Source organism: Crocodylus siamensis, chromosome 3, assembly GCF_052110815.1.
Source record: "Crocodylus siamensis isolate JL-2025a chromosome 3, ASM5211081v1, whole genome shotgun sequence".
Lineage (NCBI taxonomy): Eukaryota > Metazoa > Chordata > Crocodylia > Crocodylidae > Crocodylus > Crocodylus siamensis.
The window spans coordinates 97498628-97523750 of NC_143397.1; the positions used below are offsets into that span (position 1 = coordinate 97498628).

At 44.1% G+C, this 25123-nt stretch overlaps 2 protein-coding genes across 2 annotated transcripts in view; both read right to left on the reverse strand.

The window, feature by feature from the left end:
- Positions 1–1009: 1009 nt before the first annotated feature.
- NDUFB6 (NADH:ubiquinone oxidoreductase subunit B6) lies at positions 1010–6169 on the reverse strand. Its single transcript, XM_090038828.1, has 4 exons — positions 5901–6169; positions 4146–4238; positions 3085–3129; positions 1010–1170 (listed from the first exon to the last, which is right to left on the reverse strand). The coding sequence occupies exons 1-4, from the start codon at positions 6078–6080 to the stop codon at positions 1102–1104; spliced, it is 387 nt and encodes a 128-aa protein (XP_089894954.1). The 5' UTR covers positions 6081–6169; the 3' UTR covers positions 1010–1101.
- Positions 6170–7405: 1236 nt separating this feature from the next.
- LOC149868562 (SUN domain-containing protein 3-like) overlaps positions 7406–25123 on the reverse strand; it is a 30942-nt gene continuing 13224 nt past the window's right edge. The window contains exons 7-14 of the mRNA XM_090038829.1: positions 24683–24732; positions 22733–22773; positions 21894–22053; positions 18797–18881; positions 18159–18274; positions 16304–16471; positions 13007–13096; positions 7406–12150 (exon numbers count right to left, since the gene is read on the reverse strand). Of these exons, the coding sequence (XP_089894955.1) occupies positions 12031–12150; positions 13007–13096; positions 16304–16471; positions 18159–18274; positions 18797–18881; positions 21894–22053; positions 22733–22773; positions 24683–24732 (830 nt within the window). The 3' untranslated portion in view covers positions 7406–12030. The remainder of the gene's footprint in view (positions 12151–13006; positions 13097–16303; positions 16472–18158; positions 18275–18796; positions 18882–21893; positions 22054–22732; positions 22774–24682; positions 24733–25123) is intronic.

The window sequence follows — 25123 nt, forward strand, 5'->3', positions numbered from 1 at the left end:
TTGTCAAAGAGCATCACATGCCACCAGAAGAAGCTACCTTTGAAGCACTCTACTCATCTAACATGAATGAATTGTGTTCACAGCTTCAGGGTTTAAGCATCTGGCCATCAACTCTCACAGCTGATGATTATATCAATTTTGATTCCTCGCTCTGTGTGGCAGAACAGTGCTCTGATGAGGATATTGTTGCAGCAGTGCAAAGCAAAAGAGATGAGGCAAGTGATGACAGTGAAGTGAGTGATGAAGAAATCCAGATGCCCTCTATACCACTTGTCAAGCCAGCTGATGCTCGCAAAGCACTGGATACTCTCCAGCTTTTCTTGGCTCAACAAGACATAGATGATCAACTATTCCACTTTGCAGAATTATCTTCTATTTTGGCAATGAGTGCATGTAAAAGCGGAAAGCAAAAGTCTTTGACTGATTTTACTCCACTGTAATCATTTATTACATAGCAAACATGCTGAATTTCTGTAATAAGACATTTGTACATTAAGCATTTCTGTATCATCATTTTTTTCCTTCAGTATGTCTGATGTTAGTCTTTTATTGTGTCACTATGGCATGCAAAATGCAGTAGGTAATGGTGACTAATTATCAGTAGTTACTGTTGCACTTGCTGTGATTGTCACTCATGGATAACTAGTCATTATTGTTAAGTCACTCCTGGAGTGATAAATTAAATGTTTGTCTGGTGCATGTGTTTTGCTGCCAATTCAAACTATTAAAACTACCATAATTGTGTCAGAGCTTTACCACATAGATCATTTAGCAGAAAAGCTGAAAAAACTTAGTATTTTTTAACTCATAAAACATAAATAGTTCAACTTGTCAGCCCGACAAGAACTCTGAACAAAGATTCCTGTTAAGTTTTTCATTATCTGACTTTACCAGTTTGTCCCTAAGCAGGTTCCTTAAATTACTACCTACTATATGCACTGGTGAGTTGAGAGACCAACAGCCTTTTCTATAATAAACATACCTAGAAAGAAATAAGATGACATGTTAATCTCACGGAAGTGGACTTTATTGTACAGTTCATCCACATATATGTAACGCACTTGCATAAGGACAAAGCCAGTACTCATCACATTTATCCTTTCAGTGGTGACCACTAGTTTCATCTGCCAGTGGTGGCATTACTTCTCCTGTCTCTAGAATTGTGTCACCCTAATGAAATGAAAAAAAAGATCATGTTGAATATTTGTCAAGGGTCTGATCATGCATTTCTAACTTACATATACTAGAAGAAAAGTAAACATTATACTGGATCAGTTCTAGATGGATTCTCTTCAAATAAATATGAATCCTTTGTCCACATTTTGACTAACCATCAGTAAGTAGTTTCTCATGACTTTACATGCAAACAATAGTGTGCACTTCCCTCTATATCTCACACTCTTCCCCTTTGCAGAGGAAAGTAGTTTTGTAATTAGTTTGAAGTCAGGCAGAAATAAGTAAACTGCACTTCATAGATGGACTAAATCATAGATGCACAGCATACTCTTTCATAAGCTGCAGACTTACTTCACCAGATGCTACAATGGAGTATCTGATGAACTGATCCTGCTGCTTGTGAAAGCTTGTTATACAGCTCTGATTCAGCTGGTCTATAAAGTGAAAAATCTACCCTGCCATCTGCCATTCTTCCTTTTGCTGTTCAAGCATACTAATCTAACCACACATTAAAAAGGGCCTCTTTTTAGAAATGGAACTCATTCTAGGCCCTTGGGACTACAGTCTTGAGTAAGTCCTGCTTACACTTTGTTGATCTATTAGATTTCAATATATTCTCTAAGTGACCAAAAGCACTCTACAGCCCCAGGTGTGCTCCCGTATCAGATGACAGCCTCTCAAGCTCTCTAACTGTCCCTTAGTGAAACATTTTCATAGCATTTTTTTCAGGTTTCATGGCTTTTGCACATTCCAAAGGGTGCTACGGAATCAGTACTCTATGATTCCATACTAAGCTGATCTGTATCCTAAAGAATGGGTAACAGGAAGTGAGGTGGGAGCTTGTGCTTATAAAAAGAGTGAAACTGCTCCAGCTACTGTGATTTGTCTGCCTTGAATAAAATGGAGAACCTTCATAATGTAAAGCTTTGTGGAGAAATCCAAGAAGCAGTCAACATGGTGCTCATAGAAACAGTCAATGATAAGCAAGGATCCTGGTTTTCTGTTTAAAAATCATGAATTCTCTGATAAAAATGCACACTGATTGAAAAACCCTAAATCTGTGATTAAAATGAAATGCCCACCTGGCAGCAGCGAAGGGCACAACTCTGCACCGCTACTGCTACCGCTGGGTAGGCAGGAGGACCTTGCCAGGATGGCGTGGAGCTTGCAGCAGCAAGGAGTTCCCCAGCTCTGCTCTGCCCTGCTGCACCAGGTCCTACCCACTGGGCTGCAGAGGCTGAGGAGGGGGAGGTGGCAGCAGCAGGCAGCCCACCCCCACCACACACACAGATCTGGGGGGGCACATGCAGCCCCAGTCTGCCCAACCCCCTCTCACTGCCCATGGGGACCCTATTCTCCTTCCTTCCCTGCCAGACTTACCTGCAGGAGCTGCTCTCCAGGCTGCCATATGCATGTATGAGCATGTACATTCACATGGCATCCCCTGCCTGACCATCCTTCTCCTGCTCCCCCCAGCCTGCAGACAGCTCTTTGCAAAAGTGGAACAATCCATGTTTTTCCATTAAAATAAAAAATCTGTGTTTTTCTCAGTTAAGAGGGAAAATCCACATTTTTTTCCATGGAAAATGGAAAACCCAGATCCCTGGTAATAACAAATCAGCTGCTTACTCTGATTTCAAGTCCCAGTCACTGTAGCAGTAGTAAAGTAGGATTATACTGTCCATTCTGAGGGGAACATTAATGTTTCTAAGGCTCCTTTAGACAGCATATTACATTCCTTTGGTAGTCTGTACACTTTATCAAAAGGAATCATTTTAATTTGATTTCCCAAACAACCATTATCCTCACATATTCACTCTGCTTCTGCCAATCGTTTTCCACACTTTCCCTCTATTCCTTTATTTTTGAAGCCAACATATTACAAGAGAATAGTTTAAATGGACTCACTGGGAATATTCTGGGCTTCGACGAAACAATACCATATGGCTTATTCTGTAATACAAAAAAGGACAGAATGGTCAGAATAAGAGATTTTGCAGGATGATTTTGAAATATGGAAGACAAATACACAATTTCTAAAATACAGGATTAAATACAATTTATGTTATGCAGCACTAGCTTCTCTCTAATAACTTCTTTATAGTTCTTCAAGACGAGTTACAAAAAATAAAAACACACTTCAGACAGGTAAGAATTTCAAAACTTTTAAGTGAAAACAAAAATAAACTTTTCTAGGAAAAAAAATGTATACTTTGCTATCATTCCCTCCCTCTCTTTCCCCCACAGCAACAAGGCCTTACAAGAGGATTTACTGAGTCCTGGCTATCAATGTTATGGCTTCTTCAGGAAAGTAATAAGGTATGAGACCATGGGTTACAGGCCTGCTGCAAATATAAGTAAATCATGAACTCTCTCTGACTGATATTTATTAAGTTCAAACTAACATCACCTTAACAAATACTGTCAGATAATTAAATTGTTTTCTATTGTGCAGACACTCATGACTACATGCAAGTATTACTACCAGTGTGATAAAAAACTGGTTTTCCCCAGGACAAAATAAATCCCATCTAATGTATTTTCCCATTCTAAATGAGCCTTGTAAATTACTTACATATTTAAAAGTTCTCTGATGCTAAAAATATTACATTCTGATTTCAGTCTTCTAAAACTATTCTAGAAAATTACAAGGAAAGTAGCTTGTTTTGGGACTGTCACTACAGCTAGGAGGCAGAAGTTACAATACAAGGGAAGGAAAATAGTAGAATAATCAGACTGTGGAATCAGCAGTCATTGGACGGGGACAAAAGCAAGTAGTTGGGAGCTTCATGTTCCAGAATTTTGCAACCATTGAAAATGAGGCAGTGCATCTGATAATGTGGCTATAAGCTGGACTAGCTTAGTTTTCAGTCCCGAGGCCTAAATTCAAAAGGTGGTTGTTTTCATTTCAACTATAAGATGCATAAAATATCCTGTTATTAAAACATTACCCCAAATTCTTTACTTACCGTTAAGTGGTATTTCATATGGTAGTAAATAACCCAGGAAGGTATAACCAAAAAGCATAGGGCAGTTACACTGCCACGGTACACTCTGAAAGCCTAGGAACAAAAATAAACAATAATCCACTTTACTTTAAAATCTTACCATACATAACATCCAATGCTGACATCATCCACCCAGACCAGCTCCGCCTTGACACTTCCATAGTTCTAACAGAATTTTAAACTCAGGGAAACCAGCCTCACATGCTTAGGAAGTAAAGTCTCACTAGACATCGTAGACAATCAGGGTAAGAAGGGACTTCAAGAGGCCATCTAGTGCTTTACAACCCTCCTGATGAGAAAGGTTTTCCTAATATCTAACCTAAACTTGCCTTGCTGCAGCTTGATACCATTGCTCCTTGTTCTGTCACCTGTTACCACTGAGAACAGTCCAGCTTCATCCTCTTTGGACCCCCCCTTCAGAGATTTGAAAGCTGCTATTAAATCCCCACCTGTCTTCCCTTCTCCAGGCTAAATAAGCCCAGTTCCCTCAACCTCTCCTCATAAGTCATGGTCCCCAGGCCTTAAACCATTTTTGATGCCCTCTGCTGGACTCTCTCCAGTTTCTCCACATCCTGTCTGTAGTGGAAAGCCCAAAACTGAACACAGTACTCCAGATGTGGCTTCATCAGTGCTGAATGAAAGGGAATAATCACTTCCCTCAACTTGCTAGCAACACTCCTAGTAATACAGCCCAGTATGCCATTAGCCACCTTTGCAACAAAGGTGCACTCTTGGCTTAGTCAGCTTACTGTCCACTGTAACCCCCAGGTCCCTTTCTGCAGAGCTGTTTCTTTGCTAGTCAGTCCCCTGCCTGCAGATGTGCAACTATCCATCCACTTCAACCAAGAATGGACAGAACCACTTCAGCAGATGAAGAGGCAGTTCTGTTTCCACCCCCCTGGGCAACATGGGATGAGTGCAAATTGAATATAGTCCGTCTCTCCCTGCCCCCTTGCATCTCCCAATGTCACCTGACACCAACATGGTTGTGAGAGGGTGGCAACACATCCCTGTCTTCTTCTGTGTTGGGGGAGGAGGGTTCAGTCCCATCTTTCCCTTTCCATTGCAGTCTCCACAGGCCTGGGATCCAGGCCACAGCCAAGGCATAGGTGGGCTGTCATCACCTTCCTTCCTGAGGGTAGACAGACATGCCAACACCACCCTCTTCATCCCATGTCTGGCACTGGGCCCTCCCCTGCCTTGTGACCTTGGTGGCTTGTGCAGAGGCAGGACAGAGGGCTGCTCCTGCTGCTGTCTTAACAGGGAGCATGGGGCTTGTGAGGTGAAGCTAAGGGAACTGGGATTATTTAGTCTGCCAAAGAGAAGAGTGAGAGGAGATTTGGTAGCAGCCTTCAACTACTTGAAGCAGGGTTCCAGAGAGAAGCAGTGGTCTCAAGTTGCAGCAAGGGAGGTCTGAGTTGTATATTAGGAAAAACTCGCTCACTAGGAGGGCGTGGTGAAGTGCTGGACCAGGTTACCCACAGAGGTTGTGAAGTCTCCATCCATGCAGATTTTTAAACCCTACTAGACAAGGCTTGGCCTGGGATGATCTAGCTGGGGCTGGTCCTGCTGCAAGCAGGGGGTCGGACTTGACCTCCTGAGGTCCCTTCCAACCCTCCTTTCCCATGTCTCCGTGGTCGGCCAGAGGACCCCGCGGGGGCCGGGACGGCCCAGGGGCGTCGGGAGCGGCACCCTGCGCCGGAGGGGGGGACGCACCTGATGCCGCCAGAAGCCGCCAGGCTGCAGGAAGCGCTGCCAGAAAGCGTCCACGGGCCCCAGCCACCCCGGCGGTAGTACTGGCTCGCGCGGGCTCAGCTCCTGGTCCTTGAGCCAGCGCCGCCGCAGAGCGCGGAGCTGCTGCAGCCGCAGCTTCTCTTCGGGGGTGTAGCCAGACATGGCGCCGCCGCCCCGCTCAATTCCCTCCCCCGGAAGCACGACCTTGATGAGTACTAGGCGCTGAAGGCCTGCGCGGCGCAATGACGCCACAGGCATGCGCCCGCCAGCAGAAACCGGAAGCGGGCGCTGGCTTTTGGCCACTGGCGTCCCGAGCCTAGGAGGTGGCGAATGCGCAGAGCTGCGAAGCTGTCCCACAGGCTGGCGTGAGAGCGCCCCCTGGTGTCCGGAGGGAGGAGGTCGTGGGGCGGCCTCCTGGCTCCCTCATGTGCCCGCCTTTCCTACAACGGCCCTTAATTGATGCCTTTAATACTGGGCTTTTTAATTGAGGCCTTTCTGGGTCCTTTAGTTGATGCTTTTAATACTAGGTTCCTCCTAGAAGTGGCAGGACCCCAGGGTAGCGCCTTGGCCTTCCTAGTGCACATAGCTTTGACCCCTCTGCGCTTCCTGGCAAAGGAGCCAACGCAGGATCCGTGCCCTTATGGCCTCTGACCACACCAGGCTGCATGACTGTATGATCCCGCGTCAGCTCTGATGACACCTTGCTGCTGGAACAGGGGGCACTCAGGATCAGTCCCACTGTCCCCCTGCGTGGGTGAGTAGGGGATGCTGCCCCACACATACAGTTGGGATTGCAAGTCCCCGCAACTGACAGGACTCCTGCTGCATGGAGGCACAACTGTGTGGTCTGTCAGCTGCGGGACTGTGAACTCCCAGTCATGGAGAGTGTGGTAGGCACCCCACAGTTGGGAGGTTGCAGCCACTACTGCAGTCTTCCAGCTCAAGGGGTCTGTGGAGCACCCCCCCCCTCCCCCAGCTGTGAGATCACAGCTGCTGTGGTGGTGCACAATGCACCCCAGGGCTGGGAAATCACAGCTGCACCCTGACGCTGCCAGGACCCAGAGGTCTGTACCGCCTAGGCACTGCAGGTGCCAAGAGACCTGTCAGCTGCTGGTCTCCCAGCCCGAGCGGGGCACAGTGCAGCTGGCAGGCCAAGCAGTTGACAGGGCTCCTATCCACTGGGGAGACCCTGCTACACGTGGAAATTAAAAGCTGGGTAGCAACCATCTATAAAATTAGTGCACATTTCTGAGGTCTAACTTGCTTGGATCCTTTTATGGTGTGATAGCTACTTTGTACATATAGCTTGTCTCAGTTTAACTGCACAGTTAATCTGTTGATTGCCCAATATGCTCTCTCCCAGTATTCTAGGGAGCTAGCGTTATATTATTCACTTTAAGATTAAAGCAAAAACAAAAAGAACTATTTGAATGCACACTAATTTGCTAGCTGTTAATTGCTGTAATGTATAGAGGAACATTTCTTAACCCATGGGTCATAACCCAAAAGTGGGTCCCAGGAATATATGAAAGGGTCACACACAAACTTTAAAAATAGATTCTCCTTTAGAGGAGAAAAATGTGGGAAACTGTGGCTTTTCCCTTGCAGGCTGTGAGAGTTTGAGCCTGCAAGGGGCTGCTTGCCCCTCTCCCCTCTTCCTTCCCTGGCCTCACACACCCCTCCATACCCCACATGCCCACCTCTGCCGCACACACTGGGAGATGGGTCAGGAGTGAGGGGCACTGGGTCAGGACTGACCATCAGTGTTTACAAATGGGTCCTGGTACAAAAAAGGTTGAGAACCACTGTTGTAGAGGGGGCCTTTGATGCATCATACAGTTGATATTTCCCAGTCATGGGGCAGAAGCAGCACTGTGGTGCCTCTTGCTGTTTCTCAGTCCCAAGCTTTGGGGATTTCAACTTAAATAAATATGTAAAAAGATTTTTCTTTCTCCTTCAGAGCCAAACCTAATTTAGAAATGTCAGACAGCCTCATGGAAAGGAAATCCTGTTTCCCAGGCCCCTCTGAGGGAAACATTGGGCCTTGGTAATGCTTTTAAGAAACAGGCTGATTTTGCCTCTTGCTGAGTGGTAAGGAGGTGCCTTTCCCCAGCACAGATGGATCTAGCATTTTGAAAAGGGAGGTGGAGGCACATCATCACATATAACAACACATATTTGTCCAGTTCAGGAGAAACTAGATGCTTTACGCATATGCTAGGGAGCTAGTGTTTTATTATTCACTTTAAGATCAAAGCAAAAACAAATAGAACTACTGGAATGCACACTAATTTGCTAGCTTCTGCGACTGTTTAAAAAAACACAACAAATTTGGCAAGAAATAGAAGATACCTTGTCATTAGTCCTATAGTCATAATTAAATATGCATCTCATTCATTCATATTCATAAACAAAATCTTGAATATTCTGACAGCACCTCCAATACTTTACCTCAGTCATCCTACACCTGAATTAATATCACCACACCAAACTGTTAAGGTTTCTAGCTAGCGCTAGACAGTCTGCAGGGCTGTGAAATAGAAGAGCGACATCACCAGGAATGGGTAACAGACAGCAAGACTACAGAAGAAAGGGGAGAATAGTGAAATATAAAGACCATCCAAAAGGACAGAAAGTCATTAATACCTGTGGAGTGGAAAGAGATTAGCAGGGAGTTGATGATAAGCCACCAACTCATTTGACTCTCTCAGCACTGCCTGAATAGGAATGCCACTGCCCCTCCCAGGCAGTTAACTTAGCTGGAGTACGGTTCAAAGTGGGGTGCACCTGCACTACTACACCCTGTGGATCCACAGCTGCTCCACAGCCATAGGCACCAGTCATAGTGACATTTATAAATATGTTATAATAACAGCATAAATCAGCCCTGGTAAACAGATTCCTCCTTGGGGCTCTGTGATTTCTTTTCCAATTTCACGTCATTTCAGTGTTTTTCCCTCTCTTTTTCTTTATCTCCTCATTTTTGATTCCATTTGTTGAATTGGACTCTCTCATAATTCCTGCTGTAGTTTTATGGCTACACAAACTACTCTGGAAACAGCATGTTCAGAGCTGAATAAAAGCAACTAACAGGCAATTTATAGATGTGATCACTGGGACCATTCACTAAGGTGCCTTTCATACTGGACTCACAGGTGTGTCGAAAAAACACGAAGATTGTGAAGTCAAGCACTCAAAATTTGGATCTCTATGACAAAATAATGGCCTTGCATTGCCCATACCCTACATATGGGGGTCCAAAAGAGAGCTTCACTTGAGATCACATAGTTACAAGAGGTGATCTGGCTTGTTCTCACTGACCACACCTACTTTGTATTCCTCATTACTGAACTTGATCTTTGATTTGTCCTTTTGAAGGCCTCACAGGGGCTAGGGACAAAAGTTACACATAAACCGGTAAAAGTCAGAAACTGTTTCATATCTGTAACAATAGAAGTTTAGTGTACATAAACCAGTTTCAGTCATTTTGAAAGCAGTTTAAAGTAAACCTGAATCGATTTAGGTTAAATTGGTTTATTAAACTTCTGTCCCAAATCCCCTACAGATTCAAGTTAACTCACAGTCCCCCACCATCCTAGGATGCTTTGCACCTCCCCCACAAACTCCTCCTCACAGGGTGGGCAGGCTAGCCTTGGCCCAACCTGTCTGCTGCAGCCAAGCAGAGAAGCATGCTTCAGCACACCCTGGCTTCTGGCCTGGGCCACTGTGGCTGCATTTCCAGAATCAAGTGAATGTCTGTTCCCTTGCTTATCCGTTCAATCTACGGAACTTAGACTAACTTGCAAAGATTGAACAGATTCAGCCTTGGGCTTTTTAATGGTCTGTACTTAGCCCATGATTCAAAAGCCAACGAAGATTAATGCAACTAACAGAGATTTAGAAAATAACCAGAAAGTTTAATATTTAGCTATACTAATTCCCTGTAGACAAATATTTGGAGGTGTGTTGCCTGGAAATGAATTAAGCCTAAGTCTCATAAAAGTAGCTGATGGAAAAATCCTTAATTAGAAGAAACAGACTATTCTGGTATGCACCCACCCACAGTCTTCAAAGGAGGAATCTCATCCACATTAGGTTGGCTATTACACAGAAAGTTTGATCCTATGTTGAAGATGCCAAGACCTCAGGGTCAGGGCAGAGCCCCATGCTGAAGAGATGGATCCTTAGAGTGCAAAGTGGGCTGTTCACCAGATCCTGTTCCTTCCTGCCAGAAGCAGGATTTTTCATTTTAAACAAAGCAATAATAAATGGGGTTTAGTATATGTTATTCATGAGCACATGCTGTTATACTCTCCCCACAGAGCACAAGGAATGGTCTTTAGCTCAGTGCACAATCAGACCTTATCATCAGTTCCTGCCATCACCCTGGTTAAAGTATAGTTCCACCTTGCAGCCCAGCCAGGTCCAACGCGGGTGCTAGGAATTGGCTTGGAAATGGCATTTAAAGGTCTGTTTTTGGGGAATTAGCTTGTAGGTACAGATATATGCATTATAAGGGGTCAAGATGGACATCAGGGGTTAAATGGATGTCTAAAGAGCCTGGGTTTCACATACAATATGTCTCACAGCCCTGAAAGTAGACAGGCTGTCTAGCACAACAAGTCCAATGGATGGAAACAGCCTGAGAAATTATAGGAAAATGCCATAACATGAGATCATAGCCTTCAAGTCAGACAGGTTGTCTAAGACAACAAAGACAGCCGGGGAACCAAGGAAGTATGTACCATGTTGTCCCGTAATACGAGATAAGTAACACCAGCTACAAGGCCCCAGAGCAGCAGGGGGGCTGAGTCCCAGTTTTGGGGTAACAGACCAAATTAAGAAAAGGCTCAGAAGGCTACGTGGATGTGTGACCACAGAGAGACAGCCAACCAGAGAGAGCCATGAATGAAGAGTCATCAGGAGTCATCAAAGGGGAAGGAGAATACATAAGCAGAGACTTGAGATTAACAAAAGGTCTCTCCTGTCCCTCCCTGTTCTTTCTCATCCCTCCTTCACTTTCTCTCTGTCCCTCCCCGTCTTGCTCCCTGAAAGGGATCCCCATACCTGTCCCCCGGAAAGGGTCCCTGAGGCCGCTGTGGAAGAGGGCACACAGCAGCAGCCTGTCTCATCCACCCCACCTCCAGACTGCTGACATCTGACACCTAAGAAAAAGAGCCTCAGAGTAGAGCCTGCATCCTGACCAGATGTACTTTGACTCTGATGACAGCCTTGGGATTGGTAGATATAGAATTGCTTGATTGTATTGTTGCTTTTTTGTTATCACTCTCTATCAATAAATTTGCCTATTATCAATTGGCAAGTGTTGTGGTCAGTTTGAAGGTTGTGCTCGCCTGGCACAAATGTATAGGGGTTGGGTCCAAATCCAGTGCCAACACTGAGAATTGGCCAAGAGTCCCATATGAGACAGGGCAATGGGGCTTGGAAAAAGGGAAAGTAAAACAACCCTAAGGTATCCAAAGGATACATTTACCCCTTGATCCCTCTTGTCTCTGTCTCCCCCAAAAGCAGTGCACAATAAGTAGATTACTGATGCAGTGTCTCTGTTGGTCCTCAGAGCTCTCCCACAAAGCACAGCCCTCCTACCTATTCCAAACCTACAAGTGATGTTGAAACCATCCTGAGTGTGCCCCTGGCTGCTGTTCCCAAGCATGTTAGAGACAGACATAGTCACCCCAAGGGCAGCCTCAGCCTCTTGTTTCCAGGTCTGGTGGACACAGGATATGGCAGGTGGAGTGCTAAGGAATGTTTCTCAGCAGTGCTCTCAGGAGCAGCGAGAAAGGGATCTCTCCCCTTTATACTGCAACTTGCCTGTAATTTAGACTTCTGCAAATATCTGTGACCTTTCATTTATCCCATGTTAAGTTTCATTTATTCTGTGTTGCATATATGCTATATTTTTGACAGAACAGACAAGAGTGTTTAGCTGATAATATCTGTCATCTTTAGTTGACTTTTTTTTTTTCTGGCAAACCCCCCCCACCCCCTGGAAAAGTGGAGTGAGCCGTAGGTGCTGTTGACAAACTGGCAGGATGGCTGGGGTTGCTATTCTTCTTCTGAATCCTCACTCCATGTCTTGCTGTTCAGGGGTTTAGCTCTTGTTTACCATCTTCCCATGCACCCTTACGCGATAGATACAAGTGTAATCTGAGTGGCCCCAGTTGCTCAGCAGGCAGAATTTTATGTAGATGAAAGATATAGGAATTTCAATCTGAAATGTAATAAAAAGTTCTGAGAAATCATCATTTGTGTGATCTGTACTTTCTGTCAGTCCCATTTCCTTTCTGTATTAAACACTACTGATGGACTACATTCATCCATAACAAAAGCATGGAAAAATTCCCATTTAAATCACTTGAAACTGCTTATGTCAAGACTGAATGTGACCCCTGGCAAGTAAAAATCAACCCCCAGAGCTCTCTGGTTGGTAGCAGCTTTGGAAAGATGATGCTGGCTGCAAGGTAACCTGCAACATTGGCCTGCAGCAGTAGGCTGTAGATTCCTACTAGTGAGAGGACACAGCACACCACCTTGTGCTCTTTCTTCCCAGCCCCCTTCATGCTGTTGCCTTGCTTGAGTTAGTTGCAATTAAACCAAAGCATTCTAAAAACCAGAGTCCTTAAACATTTCTCCTTCTTGCTCCTGATATTAATGACATGGAGGGATGGCTGGGGAAGGAAGGCTGGCTAGTATGAGAAGCTGGACCCTTCCTGGCTTCTGGTGTAAACTGATGCCACGCCACTGACATAAGTTCAGACCTTAGCCTTATGAATCTCTTGGCTCCATGTCTACACACTCCCTTTTCTAAGGTAGGGAGTGAGGCTTTGTCAGAAGCAGTCAACTCAGCTAGTATCCTCTTTGGAAGTTTCAGTTCACATGGGAACTGAAGGAATCACCTATCCCTCCCCACACCAGTATGACAGTTGCTGTTCTTCAAAACTAACAGGATGTTATGCTTTCCCTACTTCCCTGCCCAGGGAAAGATTTCAGTCTTTCCTCTCTACTGTAGTCAAACCCAGGTCCACACCAGTGGCATCCACCTTGTTCTCACACCCCTCTTGGTGTACCTGAAGCTGGAAAGTTTGAATGACTTCTTTCTCCAAATCATACATGAATTTTCCAAGCAGAATTTCTGTTTCTGTTTCTTCATCCAGTCCCTAAAATCAGAGTAGGGAGAGGTTTGTGGGAAAGAGATGTCACAGCGTGTGCTGGGTAACACCAGAGTGCACAGTGATTCCATGGGTCCTTTAAATATGTAACTGTAGTTAAGAGGAAAGAATTGTGGCTTCTGGAAGCCACACAAATATCTCCAGAAGTTAAGAGGAAACTGGCGTCGACCCAGGAAGAGAGCTCTGTCCTATGAAGGAAGGCCCACCCTTGAGTTAATCCTGCAGATGGATGAGTCGCAAATGTGATATGCCATCCCATATTCAGCAGTGTGCAAGGCAAGGCCAGGATAATGGTCCTGATTTCTCACATCTGAGTGTGCCCTCCCAAGCAGGATTGTGATGATGATATAAATGTACATTTTGTGGTAAGAACTAGGCCTGTGTGAGTCAGCAGCGATCTGATCTGGCTTCGGATGGCAGCAATCCAATCCGGAGCTCCGGACCGGGTTTCCGCTTCCATCCGGCTGAAGCGGCTCCCAAGCTTCAGAGCCACCTCCGAGATCTGGCTATAGGGTATAATGGGAAATCAATGAAATCTCTATAACTTTGTTGTTATTTGTTCAATTTGGATGAAACTTGCAGGGGTGGTAGCCTCTGCTGAGAGCATGAAACCTGCCAAGTTTCCAGAAGATCAGTGTAGGGGTTTGGGGGGGGAAATGTACCCCAAATTCTTGAACGCCAAACTCCTGTCATGGCTGTGTGTTATGCCACAGGGGTTTGGGGGTAACTTCACTTCAAGCTGCGGACAAGCAAAACTCATGCACTAAGGTGCAGCTGGGTGACAGCTGCAGGGATGGTGACCCCTGCTGTGTTGTCTGCCAGCTGTGGAGGAGATCGGTGCAGGGGGAGTCTGGGGCCTTGCACCCCTAGCGGCTGACAGGCAAAACTTGTGCCAAGACTGTGTCTGTCCTGGGGCAGTTGATTGTCTGTATTGAGTCTTTCCCCTCCTTAGCCTGGTTTTGTAGGTGCTAATTGATACCCCTGTGTATTGAGCTGGTCCCCGAGTCCCTGGTCCCTGAGAGAATCATGATTGATTGATTGGTAACTGGGAACACAGAAGCTTAGCAGCCAGGCCTGCAGCAGTGTCTCCCCTCCCCACCCCAAGACAGAGACTTCCACAAGCACCCATGGCACAAGTTTTGCTTGTCCGCAGCTTGAGAGGCAGTTCCCCCCCAAACCCCTGCACCGATCTTCTTGAAACTTGGCAGACTTTGTGGCCTCAGTAAGAGCTACCACCCCTGCAGTTTCCACCCCACTATGTTGTAATGTCTAGACATGACAGGAGTTTTGCTTTCAAGAATTTGGGGTGCTGTTCCCCCCCAAAACCCTGCACCCATCTTCTTGAAACGTGGCAGGCTTTGTGGCCTCAGTAAGAGCTACCACCAGTTTTGACCCGTCTGTTTTGTAACACATAGACGTGACAGGAGTTTTGTTTTCAAGAATTTGGGGTGCCATTCCCCCCAAATCCCTGCACCAATCTTCTTGAAACTTGGCACACTTCATGCTCTCTGCAGAGTCTACCACCCCTGAAAATTTCATCCAAATTGGACAAAAAACAACAAAGTTATAGATATTTCATTGATTCCCCATTATACCCCATGGCCGGATCTTCGCTCTTCGGAAGCTCCGAACTGCTTCAGCAAGCCAAATGAGGCCAGCGCGTCAACCTGGATGTGCTGCTTTGGACTCCAAAGTGTCCAAAGCTTCTCCAGATCTGAAGCTCTGTCTGAAGCCTTGCACAGCCCTAGTAAGAACAGGATGAGGTTTATTTATAAAGGGATGAAACTTGACAATATCTCACTTAAGATCCAAATTTCATATAATATCTGCCCTATGGTATCTGGTTCTTTATCTGATCACTCATGAAACAAGAGGCAAGGAATGGGAAACATGAGGCTGCAAATAAAGGGTCTCTCTTGACTTACATCATTGTCAAATTCTGTGTGACGTAAGCCTGTCAACAAGAATGGCCAGCTTATGTAATAATTTTGGTTTATTTCTTAAATTACATTATCAGTTTTTTAATTAATGTTCCTAAAACCTCATAAGTTAAGCAAAGTTGGGATGGGGCAAAATACTTGAGCAAAAGATTTCTAAGCATCACGTCTAGGATGGGTAACTTGTTTAGTAGGAGGCCTCCCCGAGCTCCTAGTGCTGATCTGTCTTGTTGCATGGTGCTGTCTTGTGAATAAAACATTACATCAAAGTCTTCACCATTTGTGGTCTTTGAAGATGCTTCTTGAATATGTACTTATCCTTACTCCAGCATTCTGACAAAACTACAGCTGGAGTAATCATATCTTTCCTACTAAAGGGGTTCTGCAGTTTCAGCTGAACTGTCCTAAAACTGCTGTGTGAAGATAAACGGCTGTTGCTTTCACATCCAGATGGATGCAGTTATTCTTTTAAATGAAGGGTTTCAACTCCTGGCCCATGGGCCATATCTGGCCTGCAGAGCCATGTCATCCAGCCTGCAGGGATCCCCATGAGTTCCAAAATTTTGCAGCAGAGTGGTGGCAGTTGACTGCTGCTCCCATTGCCAAAGCTCCAGACCAATGGGCATCAGCACTACCTCCATGGGTACTCCAGAGCTCAAGCACCCACTGAAAAAAATTAGTGGATGCTCAACACTCACAGCCCAGGCCCCCCAAAAAACAGCACCTACCAGCAAAAACCAAATTAAGCACCTATGCCCGTAGGGAACTCTGTGGGCTGGATAGCATGGCCCTGCATGCTAGATTCTGCATGCAGGGCTGACCACAGTGGTGCAGGGCCCAATCTGGGTGGTGTGGGGCCAGGCAGAGGTGGGTCAGGGCCTGATCCATCCCATGGACTGGCCCCATGCCACTCATGCAGCCTGCAGTACCAAAGGGTTCAGCACTGCTGTTTTAAATCCTTCACCTACAGCAGAAGGCTGTTGTAAATCTTACTTGGACAAGACTTGTGATGCACTTTGAGCACCTCGGGGAGCTAAATGTGATGGCCAGGGAGATCTCTTCTTGTCCTATATTCTTACAAAGCACTAAATTCTTTGTACAGTGTTAGTAGTGCTAACGTTCCACCTCTGTGTGAAGAATTCCCCTAAACAGGTGTCCTGCTGTGTAGCAAACAGGCCTGAAAACTGCATCCAGACCATCCAAAGCAAGTATCCTGTCTGGACCCTGCTGTCCATAAAATTCAAAGGCAAATACTCACATAGACAGCAAAATCCTTGGGGGCGCTTGTTACTTCCCCAGAAGGCGAGATGGCCTTCGAGATGTGCTGAATTGTCACAGCGGTTGGTTGGATTTTCTCAGGCAGCTTAATTACCACCTGGCCTTGAGATCCTGGGAAAGCCCAGCAGCTTCCAGGGCTCACATCTGGCTGGAAGCAGAAATCAGTTCAAGTTAATGGTACCAGGGCAACACACCGAACATGTACATGCAGACAGTGGGAGGCACAAACATTAAGATGGTCTGTTCTTTGAGTATTTTTCTGGTTAATGATTCTATTCAATTCTGTCTGCCTGTCTTCTGTAAGGAAGACATTGATATTTTGCAACAACACTGAACATAGATCAAACCTGAAAAGGCCTTATTACAGATTAAGGGAAAATTGATTTTTACACTCACACTTCCTACTTCTTACCCTTACCTACTGATATCTTGTTCCATTATTGTTCCAATATTTTTTTTGAGAAACCCCAGGTCAAAATCAGCCCTTCTGTAACAAAATGTGACTCCATCACAATCAATACATTTCCCACTTTTCTCCCTACATCTGAACTGAGGAACCAAGACTTATTTTTAAATCAGGTCAGAAGTCCTTCAAAACATAACTTTTAAAAGCAATGATTTGAATCAATGGAAGGGGATGTAATTTTAAGTAAATCAGCTAAATACAAATACTATCAGGATGTGAAGGCAAAGAAAGAATATCCACCATGAAAGGTTTCCTTTGAGCATATAATAGTTTTGTTTGACTCTCTGCATAGTGGGAGCAAACAATTTCTACTAACTACAGTTCTGCTACTAGATTAAGTTGACACAGGGAACTGGTGAAGGGCACTGTGAAGTCTTCAGGGTAGTATAAGCAGAAGATCACTCCTGATAGTCGTGATTTCCCTTCCCCACCCAGACAATATATAGGGCTTAGAGGGAATAACTTGATTTCTCCCCCAGCCCCTTGTGCCTAGAGGAAGAAGCAGAATCATTGTCATTGATTATTTAGCATGGTAGTGCCCTTGTCACTACTGCTTTTAATAGGGCATTTTATAGGGAGGGCTTTTTTTAGTATTTCAGATTTTGTTCCTTTTAATTTATTTTATCTGATATACATGCTACCCTTCCTATCAAAGGCTCTAAGCAGCTTACAACCAGAATAACTTAAAAACAGAAGAGCAACAAGAGAAGAACAGCAACATAAAAGGGAACTAGAACATTAAGATAAAACATAAAGCCCCCCCGCCTAAACAATACCTCTAGTTGTAGGTGAGGTTTCAAAGTGGCAATATGGGGGAATCCTTCAGTTAATGAGTGTCTGTAAACACGGGGGAATCTGCTTGTGGTCTCAGGAAGGCTTTTTCATTCCAATGTTACTATTTCTATTCCAGTGATACCAAGCCACCTTAATAACAAATCAGGATCTCATTGTGCTAAGCAATTACAAGAATCCAGGGACATGCAGCCATTACTATCATATCTTACTCTTTTAAGAGCCAGATCAATACCCACAAAAGCCAATAATTTGTTTTAATAAGGCAAGTAGTATATTAAGGGTAAGGAGGGAGAAACATTGAGATATGTGTTTGTTTATGTGTCTTAAACACAGGGCTTCTTTTTTGTATGTGAAATTAACAAGCAGGAGAAGAATCCCATAGGCTTCTGTGGGCTTTGGACTGGACTCTAAACTCACCTCTTCTATTCCATGACTGTCCCTCAACTTAACCTTAATTAACTTGCTAAAGTAAGCGTAGGTCCTTCACTGAGGCAGCTCTTGAGGAGAAAGCTGAAGGAAGATCTCTAAATCTAAAGCAGTGCAAGACAATCCACAAAGCAGATGAGAGCTATACCTGTAAAATAGTATCTGGAGGATTTGCAGAAGATAAGAACGATAAAGTAAACCAACTGCCTTCTGTGTTCCTGGGTTCATAACTCTTAGATGTTCTGCTTGCATCAATGGTAGCACCTGAAATTAAAATAGAGACCTCAGACAGTGTTAAGCAATGGGTTACTAGATCCATCTAATGCTACCTGGAGACCATCCATTTATCCAACCCATGTTCCCCATTTAAGTACCTGAAGAAAATAGTAGATACAATATCTTCTGGCTACATCCCTGTAACAGTGGGATGGGGAGGACACCCCATAGCACTCTGACATAACATGGGATAAATGACAGATGGATATTATGTCACACTTGTAAAGAAAACCAAGATGTCTCCATGAACCTTTAGCTAAGTTCACAGGATAGCTTAAGGAAAGCTGCTGCACAGGAAACAAATGTCCCTAATACTGTATTTGTAAAAGTTTACACCACTGGTACCAGAGGCCGACTCCACCTCTCACTTCCTGTTTGATCAAATGCAGGTCATGTAACCTCTCTGTGCTTAGCTTCTCTGATTGGCAAAACAAGAGTATTAACACTTGCTTTTGTAAAAGTGCTATATAACACCAGAATGTCATTAGCATTGACTTGGTCTAGCTTTACCTATTGTTTTCTGGGCCCAGTCAGGCATCTGAACATCATCCTCATAAATCTTCTTAAATTGTGAATTTATCATCTCTAGCACATGCTTGGGAAAAAAGAAAGTGTAAGTTAATGAAAGGAAAGATATTTACAAACCACACTCACATGTGGGCAATTTAATGTGTAATGTGTCGTAACACAGAGAAAGTGAAATATGAGATATCAATCAGAAAATGAAGCTAAATTGCATGCTGGTAAATTCCCAGAAACTGTCACAGACTTCAGAGGCTGAGCTGAGGGGCCTAACTGTAAAGCCCTGCTACCCCAGAAACCTGACCTTAGTTTCCACATCACTGACCCATTCTCCAGCCAGCTAGAGCAGTACCTAGGCAGCACCATCTGGGAATGGGGAGAAGCATTTCTCACTGCTCAGCCATGATACAGATAGGCAACTTAGAAGAGGCACCAACATGTTCCAAAGATAATCTCTCCATGCACACACTTAACCAAAGCTGAAATATCTGTCCTCTCTATAACACCTTTCATAGATGAGCCTACAAACTTCACTTCATAAATTTACTAGATACAAAAAATCGTGGAATAAACATAGACATTGGATTTATGGCACATTATAACCTGCCTGACATCTGATAACCCCAGGTAACCTCTCTACATTTTACCAGCTACATTCTAACACCAGGTCAACATTTCTCCTTTCCCCCCACACCTACCCGTCTCACTCCTATTGTCTCCCATTGCCTCTGATCGGCTTCCGCACTGCCAAGCATTTGCATTTTCACAGACCTGCATTTTGCATATTGGCTTCTATTCCAACCAGGAAAGCACACAAAACATCAGCAGACTCTCCCTATGGCTGAAGAAGGGTGTTTGTGCCTGAAAGCTTGCAAAGAACATTTGTTCCAAGTACTTAGATGGTCTAATAAAAGACACCCCATTTACCTGAAGAACCTTGTCTGCCGAAAGTAATCTCATTAATTCCTCAGCAAAGTGGCTTGGTCAAAGGTGGCTTTGAAAATGGTTTTTAAGTCTAAGCAACCCAAAGGCAAAGGGAAGGTTTTGGCAAAGACCTAGAACAGTCATCACATGTGTGAGCCCTTTAACTGATTCTGGAGCTACACAACAGAGCTGTAGCAGGCAAGGGATGCCAAACTGCTTAACCAGGCTGATGTGACATAAGAAAGCAGGGAGCTACATTTACATTTCAAAATGAGTAGCAGCTACTTGGTTAACATGTGTGAACATTAGGAACACTATAAGAAAGGACTATAAGTAGTGACTGATGTAGCCAAATGTATGGAATGTTACTTTGCTATAATAAATGCATTTTGTTAAAATGGTTAAATAAGTTGAAAGAACAAACCAGACTTATCAGACCATAAACTAATGTACAGAGGTAGCAAATTAGTGTAAATGGGAAGGAAAAGGAAATAAGGAAGTTTATCTTTTGGTCCTTTTTGCTTTCTCAAGGATATAAATTTTAACTAATTGGCATTTTTCTGGTCCACAAAATATCTGGTTTAATCCAGTTCTGGAAGTTTCCAGTGAACCATAGGAAAAGGATAATTTGCCTGTGATTTTCTAGTTGATCTAATAAAAGGTATCATTTTGGAACCAAGAGTTCTAGTTTTTTGTATGTCTTTTTGTCTAAGACCAACATGGCTATCAAGTACATCCCTGAAACATGGAAGATGCTGAATTTTACCTGATTTTGGATTTTAAACTTCACTGCAGAACAATAAGGATGATTTTATTCCTTCCCTGCCATCTGATACCTCCAACAAAGGAATTCTACCTGATGTACACATCAAAGAGCTACCCAGCACAGCTCACAAAGACACTCCTATGGACCCAGAGGGACAACCTTCCATCTCCAGCTCCCTCTGTGCAAAAATGAAGTTGATTTCCTACCTATGGGGACTTTTTACCATCTTGTACCATCTATACTTTTCCCAGAGCCCGACAAAGGGCCTTTCATCCTGAAAGTTTGCAGAAAAGGACAGTTTTCTTGTGATTTTCCAGTTGGTCTAATAAAAGATATTATTTTGGAACCAAGAGTTCTAGTTTTTTGTATGTCAGTGAACCAAAGACATTTAAATAAAACCAATCAGGGATCATATATTAGAATATTAAGATTTACCAGCCATCTATAAAAAGTAGGTATAGACTGCAGGGGAATTTGTCAAATCTCTGTGTGACACCTGCTGGACTGTTTGCCTGCTGGACTGTTTGGAGGACCCCTGCTGTGGAGACCATAAGCCTGGCCAGCTTCACTTCATGGCAGTCAAGACACATCCCATAAGACAATATTTTTCTTCAGCAATTGTTTTTGTCAATTCATCAATAAACTTCTCACGTTGGTAGAATGACCCAAGCGTCCATTTAAGTTTTTTTCAACCATCCACTCCATTAACATTTTGTTAATAAAGGGAGGATCATATTAACAAAAAAAAAAAACAAGTCCTTTAGCTCCATTGGAGACACTGAAATCACTTGATAAAAAGTGATCTTGGTAAAGAAAGCTAGGCCTTATCATCCCAGTTTTACAGGTGAGACATTAAATGCCTAGACAAATGAAGTGACTTGCTTAAGATCATAGGTCACTGGCAGGCTGAGAGACTAAACCCAGCCTTCTTCCCTCTTAAACCAGTACCTTAATGACTCCCCTACAATGTCTCCCAGCTATTGTGAAAGGGGCACACCATTCCTTCAATTGCAGGTTTGGAGGCTTCTCCAGCAGCACCAGAAGACCTGTGGGGCTCCAGAAGATGACACTTTTTCAGGAAAAAAGAAGACTCAATCCTATTTCTTTTGTCTGGTGCTACCCACATAGTAACATCAAAGCACTACATACAAATGTCCTAAGTATCAAAGTCATAATATACCATTAGGGCACAGTACTGAGAAAACAGTTAACAGTAAACCTCCCATTGATAGCTAACACTGTGTCCTCTGCTATCAGAGTGTTTTGAAAATCACATTTCTAATATTCAGGTTCCTAGGGGCCGTTAACAGCATAATATGAAAAGTCTAATAGAAAGTAGTGGAGAGAATAAGAAAAGCTATAGAAAACTCTAACGATAACATTCCATCCTCTTACATCTTTATTATCCACTGGTATTCCATTCCCCTCCAGGATTTCTTTAACTGAATGCAGGATGCCATTCTTCACATTGTCTAGCTCTGCACGCAGATGATCCATCTCCTTTTTAAGGTCTTCAATTTCATTGAATTGCTGCTTTAATAAGAGGTAGGACTTCCTTGAAACAGTAGAAGAGCAAACATTAGGTCTGTCCAGCTGCTTAGTCCCTGGTGCTAGCCTGCCGCACTCACAGCTCAGTAAAAATAAGGGCAGGTGTCTACACGGCTTCTGTGGTAAACCCAGAAGCTGGGAAGCACTCCCTATCCCCTCACCCCACTCAGCCAGGGCCAGAGGTTGGAAATTAGGCAATATAGATAGGTTAATGTGGTTCTGATCATGGGCCCAGAGCCTGCCATGGACCAGCTTGGCATGCAGGCAGGGCAGACTTGTCCTATGATGTCAGTCAACACTTATACCCGTGTCTCTCTCTCATTTATTTGGGTGGGCAAACTCTCCATCTCCAGTACTTTTAGCTGAGTGAGCTTTTGTGTGTAGCAGCTGTAATGCTCCCTCTCTGGTGCAGAAGCTCTGCTGTCATTTGCACTGGAGTGCAGCCATGAACCTGAAACTGTGTGGGGACACTGCTGTCACCAGTAGGGATGTGTCTCAGGATGTGCAGCTGGGCAAGCTGAGTTAAAAGAGTATATCTGCTAAGTCAGCTGTATCTCTCAAGCAGGGTTAGCTACTAGAGGGAGATATGCTTGCATTAATTTAGCCAATACATTACAGTAGGCCCAGGTATGCTGACAACTCCACTGAGGCAGTGAATCAATTCATTCTAAAATCATCTCTCTTACCAATGTGACTTCATTTCTGCTCCATGCAGCTTTGACATCTCCTGTAACGGAAAAGCAGCAAAATACATTTGCCACTAGCAAAGCTTATGGGATGCCTCAGAAACTCAAGGTAGGAAAAGCAGACTGTGGCCAAACAGGATTGGCAGTGATATAAACTGTATGATGGGCCAATTTTGTTTACCTGTTTTCAGATCCCAGCTGCCTGAATTGGGTAGGGAACAAAGGAAAAGACATTCCCTAGAAGAAAGTCAAACCCAAAGGTAACAGACACTCACAACATTAGTTTTTGTCTTTGCCATTTCCTCCCAAACTATTGATTAGAAACTTTTTGGAACAGTGGCATGTCAAACCTAGGACACAGACTACTTAACTAGATGTCTGCAACAACTCAGAGGACTGTGGGGACAGGCAAAAAGCTGTTTCAAGTTTAAAACCTTTCTGAAAGTAATAACCCGTAAGTTTCTCCCAGCTGACCTCCATCAGTTCACTGAGGGCTTGTGATGCGCTAAAGATACTGAGCAATCCCTCTGGGTTTATATTAGATTGAACTCCTTAAATCGGGTCTGATTAAGGAGCTGCCAGTCCTGCCTTCTGAGTTAAGAGCTGAGAACTTTAATAAAAAAATAGCAATGCAGAGGTTCATTAAAGACACTGAACTATCACTAGCAGTATGCTGTACCTTATTTGAAACCTACTAGAAAGATGAGAATGAAGCTCTGACTTTCCAGCTGAGTATTCAGCTTTTCATTCAATCTTTCAATGCTGAGGACCCAAAGGTTTTCCACTGAGTCATTTTTAAAATGAAATAAAATCTTGTTTGCAGGAATTTTGTTTAAATAGTCACAACCTGCAGGCTGTGCATTTTCTGTAGCTAGTTATAGGCTGGATGAGTTGAAGGCTTTTAACCCAAGCAGTGGTCATTGTGACTGCTCTAAATCTCTCAGGAAGAAAGACAAGGAGTGGAGGACAGTAGTAGTGATTGTTTCTGTTTACTCAGGCTCCCATTAAGTCAGGGGAACTTTAAATCACAAAAGAGCCAGTCTTCATGGAACACCTTGCACAAACAGGGATTTAAAGTAGGTCTACTTGGTAGGCTTAGCATCCTTAGCCCTCAAGCACTCTTTACTGCTCTGAGCAGGCTGCCTCCAAAATGGGGAGCACTAATACTGTGGCTGTGTAGCTGCATTGACAAGCTACTTGCATACAACATCAGCAATGCTAATTAGCTTGTATAGAGGTGGTGAGAGTGTTCCTGGTTGAACAGGCAACCTGCTTGGAGTACCATGGTGTGCCTGAGGTTGCTGCCACCAGGGAGACAGATTTAACAGAGAGACAGCCTTAATCCATCAAAGCTCCTGCTGACCTCAGTAAGATATGTACCTGAGTAAGGACTTCAGGATCTGGTCCCACAAACAGGATCATTGTTTGCAAAACATCTATTGGTTTACACTGACACAGCTCCATTGTGGAGTTACACTGATTTATACCATCTGAGGTCCAGTTAAGGGTGTTTTGCCTTAATGTTGATTTACAGGAGTCATAACAATCTTCAAGAGAGGCTCAGTAAAGGGACCCAACAGCCAACAGGAAATGCTCCAATAAAATCTCTGCTTCTTTATTAAAATCATTCAGGCCTGAAAATAAGGTTTAATTTAACAGAGAACTGCCATGATATTTTTCTTTCTCCCCTGTGATGTGACCAGGCTTCACTTGTGGCCTGGACTGACACAAGTTGTTCCTATTGCACATAAGAGGCCAAACCCTTCATGCCATGATTTGTCCATTTACAGGTGAAAATCTCCCTAGAGGTGGTGGGCAGTCTGAGGTTTGATGAATGCATGAGGGTGCTACTGGGGCTGCAGGTCACAACTGTGTCTCAGAAGGCAGCTGCTATAACTGCTTCTCATTTGGGGCCCTATAAGTTTGTTTTCCTGGCCAAAGGGCACTTACCTCTTCTGCTAGTCTCCAGGATGAGAACCAGTCAATACAGTAAAACCCCGCTGCAGAAGACACAGACAAGAGAAATACTTTACTAACATGTCTAGCCATCACCTTGGTCCAAATAAGAACATTATCCACAAAGTTGGGAAGCGTAGGGTGCACACTGCTGCCCAAAACCACATCCACAGACTATTCGACTTTGACCAGGGCCCACTGATCCATACATTCAACTTCAGGGATGACTGCAACTCATGATATCTAGGAATGATGCCTCATACTTTGACAACTCTGGTTGCCACAGAATACAGTAGCCAGTATGTTAGTCAACACCTGTTGCTGGGAGCATACCAGCCACATTCCCCACTCTCTGCATTGGCTTTCTTAAAATACAGAGTTCAGTTCAAGGTCTCTTTCCTGATATGCAAAGCTGTCTACAAGACCGGCCTTAAT